At 38.3% G+C, this 12,500-nt stretch overlaps 1 protein-coding gene across 1 annotated transcript; it reads right to left on the reverse strand.

Moving 5' to 3' along the window:
• Positions 1 to 5,641: 5,641 nt before the first annotated feature.
• LOC145497096 (uncharacterized) lies at positions 5,642 to 11,742 on the reverse strand. Its single transcript, XM_081476894.1, has 3 exons — positions 11,242 to 11,742; positions 10,746 to 10,943; positions 5,642 to 5,753 (listed from the first exon to the last, which is right to left on the reverse strand). Exons 1-3 carry the CDS (start codon positions 11,369 to 11,371, stop codon positions 5,749 to 5,751), a joined length of 333 nt encoding a protein of 110 aa, XP_081333020.1. The 5' UTR covers positions 11,372 to 11,742; the 3' UTR covers positions 5,642 to 5,748.
• Positions 11,743 to 12,500: the final 758 nt, after the last annotated feature.

Consider the following 12,500-nt stretch of genomic DNA (forward strand, 5'->3'; position numbering starts at 1 on the left):
TGAATACTGACTCAACTCAATCACTGCATGGTTGGGCATTCGAGAAAGCTAGAAAATAATATTAAGAAATTTGGCTGCTGAGATTGATTACTGTATGCATAAACCACTAAGCACCGGTAGCAAAACATGCTTAAATTGTTCACAAAAACAGTGCTCAGGCCAGGAGCCATAATCGGGGACGGAGACCGTAAGTCTCGGGATTCGCGCTCACCTATGATATGGGACAATTTTTCTATTTTTAGAACAAATTGCGCCATCCTGACGTCATATATCCGCGCGGATTCACGCACATGTCGGGAGCTCTCGCGTGGATGTTGTCACGTTGCGTGATCAAATGGTGAGAGTTGAGAGATTCTCTTGCGTATTTTTCACAGCGATGGTAGGGAATAAGGCAGGGAATACGAACCAGGGCGCTTATATGTAGTTTTATGCTCTGAGCTAACGGAAAAGGTGGGTTTTTCAGGGTCGAAAACAAGACTTCAATCTCGCGCTGGGAATGAATAATAAGATCTGCTCACGCTAGTTGTAAGCTTACGCGAATGTTTTTGCGTTTGTTCTGACTTAACAACATGATAGCAAGAAAAACTCTCTACTCTGGTATCGAGTTAATTTGTGAGTTTCTCAGACAATGGTTCATCATAACCAAAACCTGTTTTGACGGTTTCTTATTGTTTCTGCTTGTTTGGTGAGTTTGCAAAAGTTTTTGAAAGGAAAGTCTGACGCGTACAATTCGCTCATTTGCACTTTCAAGTCCGAGTCGGTGTTTTCAATTGTCAACAAATCTTGACAAAGATTTGTTTCGTTATCTTTAGTGCTGAGATGCTGTAACAAATTTCACGAACGCGAAAAAGGCTACTAACATCATGAGTGTTTCTTCAACACAAGCATAGTGAAGTTTTACACTGCGAAAATGAAAATAGACAAGGAGTTTTGATAACTCGATCAACAAAATCGAAATCGTTATTCCAAGTCGATTAAAGAGAGCGTCATAGTAAATTTGCTGATTATTTCTGCTTTATTCACATATTTTCAGCTTAGCTTTTAATATGCTCTCAAACATTTATCAATCTTAAACATATTTAAAAACTATAGAGTTATTGTTTGAGTTCGATGTACGCTTTCACACGAATGTGCGGCGGAAGTACAATTTGTCATGTTTACTGACTGTACAAAAACACGCATCGGCGGGCTCTCTCATTCATCGACAACAGAGAATTTACTGGATTTTTACACGAATAAAACTGAGCAGTATCTACGGACATAAAGTTATTGAGCCTTGATGAAACATCAAGCGTTGCTTACAATTCAAGCGAAACTCAAACTAGCAATTATTTTGTTTTACTTTTCGGTCGCGATAGACTGACAAATTCCTCGCAAGCGTGTGGCAAGAGGAGCTAGGAAACTATGAAGTCCTGAAACTCTGCTATATCTAAATATATCCAGCTAGTGTTTTGTTGTGTCATGGAAAAGCTGTTAATCTTCAACATATGTGAAATTTACAGTGGAGTAATGTACAGCTCATGTAAAAGAAGCATTGGAACACAACTTGGTCAGCGATATATATAAGCTTGAAGCGGAACATACCTAAATTCGACACTGTCTTACTTCACTCCAACTGGAGCAGCTAACGACGAAAATATTTAAGAAAAATTTTAACAGACGTAAACGCGTTGAGTTGTGGGCCAAAAACATGAAAAAGTTCGGGAATTTCGGACGCCATTTCCCCCGCGCGACATCCGCAAAAATCCTCGTAGAATGTACGCGCGTGTGCCGCAGGCGATGGCGCAATTTGTTCTAAAAATAGGAAAATTGTCCCATATCATGGGGACAACCCCAGTACTAGAAATGGCGCGCGCTTACGGTCTCCGTCCCCGATTATGGCTCCTGCTCAGGCTTATCATTTGGGTCATATATTTGCATCAGTAAGTTATAAGACGTTGTAGTGTACAATATCCCCCGGACATTTTCAAGTGTTGTAAAAAATGTGTAAAAGGATTTTTATCATCGAACAACCCTCTTTTACCCTTTTTACCAACAATTTCAAGTGAGAGTCAATGAAATTGCTGATACAAGTTTACAGAAGAACAGTATTGCAGGGATTTGAAGTAGTTTCAGTCTTACCTGTGGTGAAGAGCAATGCTTCATTCCCCTACAATTTTCATTTGCAACTTCTTTGTTTTGTAAAAGAAGTTTGTCTAACCATCGCAGTTCTGATTTGCATGTACATGGACCTATATCACTGTAATGCACTTGCTTACATTCTGGCCATCGTACCAAGGTATTTTCCAGGATATGCTAATTCTTCAGAGTTTTTATCTTCATCCTCCGAAATGGTGGTTTCGTTATGTTCACGACAGTCATGCGTGCCTCAAAAAGGATCAAGGCGACGCGTTTCACCAACATCTGAACTCAATCAATGCTAACATTTAGTTCACTTTGGAACTTGAAAACACTAACGGGTATGGCTTACCTTTCCTTGACAGCATCACCTCCAGACGCGGCACGGCAGTTCAAGTGGACGTCTACAGAAAGCCAACACATACAGACCGCTACCTTGATTTCTTCTCTCATCACCCCTCGTGCCACAAAAGATCAGTGGTTAACACGTTACTCCTTCGTTCGAGAAACATTCCCTCCACGAGTAAAGGAAAACGCGAGGAAACGCGATGAGTAAAAGCGGTGCTTGGAGAGAACAACTACCCCTCTCGCTTTATCAACGAATGTGAAAGAGCGCTGGCAACAAAACCAACTAAGCCTACCACAAATGGTTTTGTAGTACTTCCTTACGTTAAGTTTCCTTCAAGCCACAGAGAACCTTCAACAGTCTTTTTCCTCGACCGAAACAGCAGGATGAAACCAACCGTCCATCATCTGGAGTGGTGTACAGAATTAATTGCATGCAGTCAGTGCGATTTTGTATACTATGGCCAGACGGAAAGATCGCTGAAGATGCGGGTTTCCGAGCACAAAAAGGCTGTCTTGATGTTCGATCATAACTCCAAACTTGCGTGCCATGTTCAGGAATGTCATCATCACATGGATTTTGAAAACGTTGAAGTCGTCGGACATGAGGTACATTACCATCAGCGGCTTTTTCGAGAAGCTTGGATGTCTGTAAAAGACCCGAACGCTGGGAATGATCACATAGTCATCCCTGAAGTCTACTTAACAATTAGACCCGTGGCCCTTGAGGGCCAAGGGTCTAATTGTTTTAGTATCACCCAACTAGTCGGACAGAAAAGGTAATAATAAAGTTAGCAAATGCAAGTTGAAGAAATATTTATTTGGGAATAAAACGAAAGAAAGCGTCACGCTCGATGACGCCAATTTCGCTACTCGATGACTATTACTAACAGTCCCCTAGTAGCGTAACCAATCAAAATGCAGGATTTGCATTAGTCCACTAGTTGGGTGATACTAAAAGTGCTTAGCACGCACTTAAAATTCTCTTGATGTCACGCGTATACAGCACGCGCAACGTTTCAATTTTAAACAGTTTTTAAATCGCGCGTAACCAAGCGGTTTTTTCAACTGATGAAGGCTTAAGAGTTAGCCGAAACGTCTTGCTAAAATATACAAGTCAGTGACAAAATACGGCACTTTTATCGACTCTGTTAGAGTAACTCAATGGAAACTTCCAGACAACGCAGATTTCAGGAGTTATGGCATAATCTTTTACGATTTCGCTTGGACAATGAGTGAACACCGGCGGCTCTTGGTCTAAAAGCCAGTGTTTGATCACATTTCCAAACACCGAGAAAAGAGTTGAAAAAACGACGCGAAGTGGAGAATTTTTGATGAAACTCGAGGTGTTTGGAAATGTGTTCAAACACTGTCCTAGGTGTTGACCCAAAGCTGTTAGTTAAAGTACTTTTTTTCTGTAAGCAACATACTGTAAGTTGGTTGTATGCAATGTGTAGACTGTAATGCGTAGAAACGTACTCCGTAGACTTTTTTTTTGTAACTGTAGTGTAAGTTTAATTGTAATTGTTGTAATTGTTCGAGCAAATAAAAAAAAGGAGTTTGAGAAGGTAAGTTGTATGATCCATTGTCACTGACCGGTGAGCTGAACAGCACAGTTCTCAACTGTTTTTATTATAAGTTGGCGGACCTGTGCTGACGGGCTTTTTTTAGTGAAGCCAAGACTGAGAAAATAGTGAAATGGCGGACTTATAGGGGTGCTGTGACGTCATGACCACTAAAACAAACAAAAAAAATATCCTATTGCAGAGCGAGCTGAGGGTTATCTATATAACGCAAAATATTTCTTGTACGTCTTACTAATGACGTTGGTACGATCGAGGGTTACCTGGGAAATTTAAAACTCTCAAACTGCGTGCTTTACTGTTTTTAGTAGTGTTGTATTATTCTTACGCCAATTTTGTGTCTGTAGGGATGTTGAGACTTCAATTTTTTAATTTTAGATGATTTGACCTCAAAATGATCCTGGATATTTTTTTGGAAGTTTATTTAAGTTTTATTTTGTAGCAAATAACTCGGGAAACCGGCATTTAAACTAAAGGTGAAAATGTTGATTCCACTTCTTAATTAACGAACGTAGGAATTATAGGTACTAGTGATGACTCCTGAAACAATTATCAATCTTATCTGAATAACCTTTGAACACTAAAATGACTTCAATTCGTCGTTGATAGTACTCCATCAGTCACAACTGCCATCGTAATAATATTGGGCCACAACAACTCTTTCTTCCAATTACTACGGGCTTTAACAAAGTTTTCGGTATTTCTAGAATGCTCTGTACGTCTGTAGTTGCCACTAGCGCAACTCGACGTATAGTTTTCTCGAAGTAAAGCTATGGCGTCTCCGAAGAAAATAGTACGAGAACAAATATGATATCCGTGATAAGGATCTACCTAGTGTACTTGTAAACAGTTCCGTATCACAGCCGGGCGCGGCGTCTCAATATAGAATGCAAGTAAGCAACATGTACAAGGTAAATTTCATATTTTGTCCTTCAAAAGCAAATTCGTGGAGACTTAAAAGCAAAGCTTGCAATAGAAGTGAGCCTAAACAATGCATAAACACATGGCAAATTACAGAGGTGTCAAACTCTACGAAGCGACACGCAGACAACAACGGAAACCATGCAGACCTATGACCTGTAAAAATTTGCCATAGCACGATCTAACGACTTAACTCTACTTAAAATTCCTCCTTATTACACAACATGAACGGCTCTTCATAAACACGAGTGAAGCTTCAAAAAAAGGTCGAGCGACCGAACAGAGAACGGCAAATGTACAAATGCCACGAACCGTAGAAGTCGTGTAGGCTAGTCAACCCCATTTTACACAGTCCTTGGCGCGAACAAACATTTGAAACATGAGGCTTTTGCTGTATCCTGTGGGCAACACCGCCAATACATCTTTTCCGTCTAGAAGAGATTTTACTGCAACTTCTTGCTCCGGTTTTAAATTGAATTCACTACGAGCGACGACGTTCAAATCAGCCAAAGCTCTCGCTAGCACATCCACTTCGGCCGCCATTTTGGTTGTTTTCGCATTACTTCACAAACCCGTCCTATTGTCCGATTAACCAATCAGAATTTTGCGGCCGCCAACGACCGCAGAAATGAACCAATAGGGGTCTTTATAGCAGGCGTTCCTTTTTCCCCTTATTTCTGCCGCAAGTACATCAGATTATATTCTAGAATCGATTCAGTAGATTCTTGCAAGGTCCAGTTTCACCAGTAGTTGTGCTTCAACGTACTTCCAAGCTGATGCTTCAAACTGCAACAAAGCAAAAATTGATTGATATTGCACGAAATCTTTGATATACCAACAGCATCTCAGCTCTGACCTTAGTAAAAGCAAGTTTGGATACGACTCCTTTAATTTGTGGAAGCTTATGGATTTGAGTGCCTCAAGCTACTGTTCTCATGCAGTCCCAACAGATTTCCAAATCACACCGTCCTAACGTTGTCTACATTGAATATTTATAACATGCCATAGAAAATACAGCCAATCAAAATACAGGAAAGCCGTTAACGTTGTATATTTGGCAGTATTGCACCCGACCTTCCCATCACGCGCCTCACGTTTAGCAGATTGATTGGGTTGTCCACTGTATTTTCTATGGCATGGTATAAGATAGTTATGCAACGCTCTCTCGTAGTATACCATGGAATATTTACACTGGCCACTTGTATTTACTTGGTATATACCGAGTGACTTGGGGGATAATCCATGGTACACCACTCGAGAGCGCTGCATAACTAATTAACAATTAGATTATGAGCTCGAGATTTCTATGAGGTGATAGTTGATGAGGCCGAAGGCCGAATCAACTATCAATTCATAGAAACTAAGAGCGAATAATCTAATTGTTTTAGTAGAATTCTTACTTAAACTTTCTTCCGCTAACCATTTCCATATTGTTTTTATATATCGTATTTAACTTTACACTTTAGAAAAATCGTGCGGACTGAATTGTCGTTTGGAATTTCCTATTGTGTACGCTCGCTCATCAGGTTTTTCAGCATCTTGCAGTTTTTTTAAAGTCACGAAACAGTGAACGTCCTTCAGTTTAGTCTTCTCATTTGTATTTAAATGTTCTTCCGTAACTTCGCAAAAACGAGAAAACGTCGTTATTTTACAGACGACCTCCAGCCACTGCATTCTAATGGCTGATAGTATACGAGTAGCTCAACCATTCAGATTGCAGCATTTGCATTAGTGTACTAGTAGAATTCTACTAATGGCTGATAGTGTGCAATGACTCAGCCAATCAGAGTGCAGCATTTGCATTAGTATACCAGTAGAATTCTACTAATATATATTAGATGAATACTACTAGTATACTACATATAATGCAAATGCTGTAATTGGATTGGCTGAGCTATCGTACCCTATGAGCCAGTAGCGTGCAGTGGCTGGCGGTCGTCTACATCTATATTATCAACATTTGCTCATTTCTGCTAACTTTCGTAAGAAGATTTTAAAATATTGCCAGTTAATTCAGCTCTCGAGAAGACTAAACGAAGGATGACTTAAAAACCTTACATTGTTGAACAATCATGAGATCTCGTAAACAGCTACACTTTCAGATGGCAAGATTATTGTTAAACATGCATTTTCATATATTTTTTAGGATTTCTTATTATGCCGTTTTCTATAAAATTAATTGCGAATTAGGGAAACTTTTTAAATTACAAGAGTGACGAAGTGCTTAGATTCAAGATTCAGTTTTCGCATTTTTAGTTCTTATGCTGTTCACGTAGCAGCGTTAAATGCGGACGTTTTCTAACGATTGTTAGATTTCCAAGCATTTAATATTTTAATTCTTATTTATGAGAATGAAGATTAAGATTGTTATTACAGCTTCAATTACCCGGCGAACAGTTTAGTTATAAACAGTTCGTTTGGATTCGACTGCTTTATTAATCGTTGCACAGATTAAGCATGCAATAACACGAATTCTTTTGATAAATTATTCGCTTGGCGTTGTTGTTTTATCATCATCATCATCATCATCATCATCGTCACAGTCATCGTCGTCACCGACGCCGTCATCGCCGTCACTGTCATCATCATCACCTTCATCTACATCGTCATCGTCATAATCATCACCTTCATCTACATCGTCGTCATCATCATCATCGCCGTCATCTTCATCGTCGTCACCGTCGTCGTCATCATCGTCATCGTCATCATCATCATCACGATCACCGTCATCGTGGTCACCGCCATCGTCATCGTCGTCGCCGTCATCATCATTATCGTCAACAACATCGTCGTGATCATCATCATCATCATCATCATCATCACCGTCATCTTTTCGTCACCTTCATGGTCATCGCAGTCATCGACACGCCATCGAAAAGTTGAGGTGGAATTTTTCAAGTTTGAATTCGATAAATTGAAAATGGCGGAGCCAGTGGTTGTGTGTGAACAAGGGGAATTTAACTGCAATGAATAACCCCTGTTACTTAAAAAGCAGGGAGAAAGTTATCATAAAGGGATAATCTGGAAGGAGAAATATTTCGTGTTGTTGTGGGCCAATTTTCTGTCAATTTAGGGGCCGCCTGTCAGCCCTGGATACGATTCCTCCACGCGGTAAATACTGCGTCTAATGGCCAGTTGAGGTATTCAGCTCATCATAACCTCCTTATCATAAATGTCTTAGCAAGCTGTGTTCACTTAGCGTTTAACTAACGCAATGAACGCAGAATTCAGTGGAGATACGCCCCGGATATATGTTGGATAAAATAATTGAAAAACAGCGTGTGGTTTGAAACGGTTAACAGTCAATTTGACGGTTATTTGAGTGAAATACGGCATGATATTTTGCCTTTTTACTGCATCGTGGCCTTGCGATCGTAACTTAGTAATAAATGTGCATTCACTTAGCTTTCAATTGGTGTATTAAATTTGAAATCTGTTGAGATGTACCGGAGAAAAAAATGTTTACATGACACGGTTAGCATGGTGAAGTTGAAAAATACTTGGCTCATGTTGCAATTCAACAACATGAAGCTACATGAGTGAAATACGGAGTGATTTTTAGGCTATAAAAGGCATCCTGACCTTTAAATCGTTACGTACCCCGGAACCTGCATTCAGTTAACTTTCACATGGCGTATGAAACTTAGAAATTTGTGGAGATTTAGAAGAGAAAAAATTTACTTGCATGCGACGCTTAGTACTGTGAATTTGAAAGATGTATGGATCGTGTTGCAATCGACAATAACTAGCTGACTAGAGTGCAATACAGCAAGATTTGTACGCTATTTTCCCATCGTGACCATTAAATCGTTGTGCATTGTAGAACCAGCATTAACGTAGCTGTTAGTAGTAGGGTTCAAGGCAGAAATCTGTCGAGATATACAAGAGAAATTTTTTTTTATACCAAACAATGTTAGCGCACACTGGTGAATTATGAAGTTGTCTTGAACATGCTGCGACCCGACGGGGCCGGAAACACGGCACAAATTTTTTCAACCTTAAATGACCTTAAATAATTTAGTTTAGAGAATTCTACTTTCTCTTAGTTCAAAAAGAACACAGTACGGTTAAATATCCCCTCTCGAGAGGACTTTTAAGCCGATTTGGAGAAAGCAATCTTGCACATGCGAAGCCCATGACACTGTCCTGTGCCACTGCTAGTGTGTGATAGTATTAGTATTTTGTATAGAGTGGGTTTGTTTTTGTTTGTCGAAAGTAATCTGGCAAATACTGCGGGCAAGAATTCTTAGAAAGGTGCTGGAGATGTAGAAAGAAGAGAAAAAGCAAACAAGGGGTGTTTCTTGGCTTCCCTAGGCAACTTGTTGTTGCCTGGAGCCAATGACGAAACCAGCTTCAATATCATCAATAACTGTGCGAATCTTTAAAAATAATAATAATAATAATAATAATAATAATAATAATAATAATAATACTGATACTGATACTGACACTGATAGTGATAATGATAATGATAATGATAATAATAATGGTTTATTTAACAGATCCACCCAGGTGGCTCTTACATTATTTAAAATTAAAACAAATTACGTGATTTGCAATTAAAATAATAATGATGATGTATGAAAATATGGAGTAATCCTAGAAAAAAGATACTAACAGATTTGGAATTACAGTAAAATTAGCTAATCACTCTCTACTCTGTTACATAACTGAATTTCCTTGAAAGTCTTCAAAAGGCTCTGTAATCTTTACAGTTTCTAATTAATTCTGATTAATTATTTCTTGCGTTGAACCAAGGGTCCGCATAATAAAGAGCTAGTAAAGAAACTTAACTACACAATGCTATTCATGAGGTATTGTATTTGTAGTTGCAAATTACACGACAAACCAATTATTCTTAGAGACTTTGCAAACACTCTTATTAAAATACAAAATAGAAAAACTCTAGAAAACACGAAAAAACGCCCTCTCCAGCAAATTTGCATCATTTTTTTTATCTCCTCAAATAATATTAAAAAATTAATCTCAATATTTATCCCAGCCTACTCACCACAATATATGTTGTAATCTAATTAACTACGCGAGAAACTATTATTACTGTTCGAAGTGTATGTCTTTGAATAGTAAGAAGTGTGAATAACTACAGTAGATACGAAAAATGTTCTCCCCACAAATTTGTATCTTCTTTATTCTATTTAATTTCCCCTGAACAAGAAGCAACTATAATAATGTGAATATCTATTTAACTATTTTATTTTTTTGTCACAATATTGTAAATGAGTGAAATTATGTAAGGAATTAAAGAATGTTAAATTAAAAAAAAAAAAATAAATTCTGGTAAATTGTTGTGGCTCTTACATTATTTACAATTGAAACAAATTACGTTTTTTTATAATTAAAATAATAAGAATGATGTGTGAATATGGAGTAATCCTAGAAAAAAAAATACTAACGGATTTGAAATTTCAGTGACATTAACTAATCACTCTGTACTCTATTACATAAAAAAAATTTACTTGAAAGTCTTTAAAAGGCGCTGTAATCTTTACAGTTTCTAATAAATTCTGATAAATTTTTAAATAGTTTCGACGCATTATCTTGGAAAGTGCCGTTTTCGGTCGGGACCACTAATCTAATGGAATTGTTTGAGCTTACTTCCTTGCAAAATTCCTGTTTTATTATTTTTAGATAATCTGGTCAAGTCTCAGCGTTATGCAAAGCTTATGTTATATTCAAATGGAATAACCCAAAACATTATCTACTCACTAAAGGTTAATTCGATTTTATTATGTTACGCTTTTTTATACTTTGCTATACCTGAGGAGCCAGCAAAGACCTCTACGTTATCCGCTTTGCATTGTTCCTGCAGTAGACAGAAGAATGGAGGGACCACAGAAGAGCTCATCAAGGAAATGGAATTCGTCTTTATGACGGCTTGTGCTTTAGGATCATTTGCATCACCATCAAAGAAAAAGTCGGGATATCCCGCTTTGAAGTAAGACGGGTTTGCGGTGTCTGAAAGAAAGCCAAACCATAATTAGTTGTGTTTCACTCCGGCCAAGTCAAGCCAAATATAATATGATTGAATGTTTCATTAAATTGAGGAAAACGTGAATGAAGCTTAAATCGGAAAAAAAAAAGATCTTGATCGTCCGGCAGAACAATAATAGAATTTAGAATATCTAACGCTTGGTAATTTTGCCGTTCCAATCCAACAATTTAGTGTAGACAACGTCAACAAGTTTACAGTTAGTTATTTTTCTTTTCAGTATACCTTTACTAACAGTAAGGAGTAGTAATAATATTGGCTTACTTGAGCAGTCAGGCCATGGAAGCTGTCGCGAATACGATTGTCTAGGCAAGGAAAAAAAGTTCCATTGTCCGGATGTACAAAAATACAGCATAGGAGGATTGAATACAAAGTCGAACCCATTCTTGCACATCGCCACACAGACATAATCCCAGCCAGCCTTGTAACAAGCTAATGCTCCGTTCTTAGGGGCTGCGTACAGTGGACAAGTTTTAACTGTAAATAAAAAGAAAAAACCATGTTAGCAATTTTGTGACATCATTACGAATGTAACGCCAGGTTCACGGCGAGTGTTGAAAGGCTGAACTGTCACTTGCTAAACAACTTGTCGCGATGAGTTTAGCGTGAGTGTGAAATGCTTTACTAATCGAATAAAGCCAGAGATAACGGAAAATCAGCTGTGATTGATGATGATTTAATTGACGATAATCAACCGTAAACTGAAATACAATGCAGTGAATAAACTAAGTACCAGATAATAAGAGATTACAAGATGACAAGAGTCACGAGTCAGTAATAGCAAACATTCCAATCAAAACTGCGGTGTGACAATACTTCCAGTCAAACTTCTCAGTAAAGACACAATGAAAATCATGAATAATCCCAAGCGGGTATGTATACTGCTAACTGTCCTAATACAATAAATGATAACACTCTAAAATCTTGAAAGGAATAAAATTGCACGATGCGATAAAAACGTGGTTGCGTGAGCGCCACTAAAACGATGTGGGAATTTACTAGCAAGGAAAGGACTTTAACTGAATTACCAGAGATTCTTAGGGGAAGCTGCTAAATAGAAACCTAAGCTAGGGGAAGTATAATCTATAAAGATTTATCGCTAAAACAAGACGAAATAAAAACTTTGAAAACTAGGGCTCTACCACCTGTTGGACTTAGGACAATAGGCTGTTGTAGAAAACCGAGACTAAAGGTACTTGAGGTTAAAAGCGTCCAAAAAAAAAAAAAACAAGCATAGAAAATAGTTTGTATTTACACATCGGTTCCCCTTTGCACTTTTAATCAAAACTATAACAAAATTCACGAACGTGATTGACTATCAGCAGCCCGATTTGAGCATTAATTGGACAGTGTACGCGGCATGCTTGTAATTGGAAAGTACGCGTCATTTTGCGCGCGCTGTTGCGGTGCACTTTGTTGAGTAAACTGCTGTGTTTTTCAGCATTCATACCGACGTTTAATCGTTCAGCGCTCAATCGATGGTTTGTTCGTTTCTCGAATTTTGTCATAGTCGTGTGGTCCAA

The sequence above is a fragment of the Orbicella franksi genome, chromosome 9 (assembly GCF_964199315.1).
Source record: "Orbicella franksi chromosome 9, jaOrbFran1.1, whole genome shotgun sequence".
Lineage (NCBI taxonomy): Eukaryota > Metazoa > Cnidaria > Anthozoa > Scleractinia > Merulinidae > Orbicella > Orbicella franksi.

Excerpts from the sequence above, each read along its gene's own strand:
- LOC145497096 (XM_081476894.1), bottom strand. The coding sequence starts at position 11,371 with ATGTGCAAGAATGGGTTCGACTTTGTATTCAATCCTCCTATGCTGTAT. Across the intron at positions 10,944-11,241 it reads TCCATGGCCTGACTGCTCAA|ACACCGCAAACCCGTCTTAC; the intron begins GTAAGCCAATAT and ends GCTTTCTTTCAG.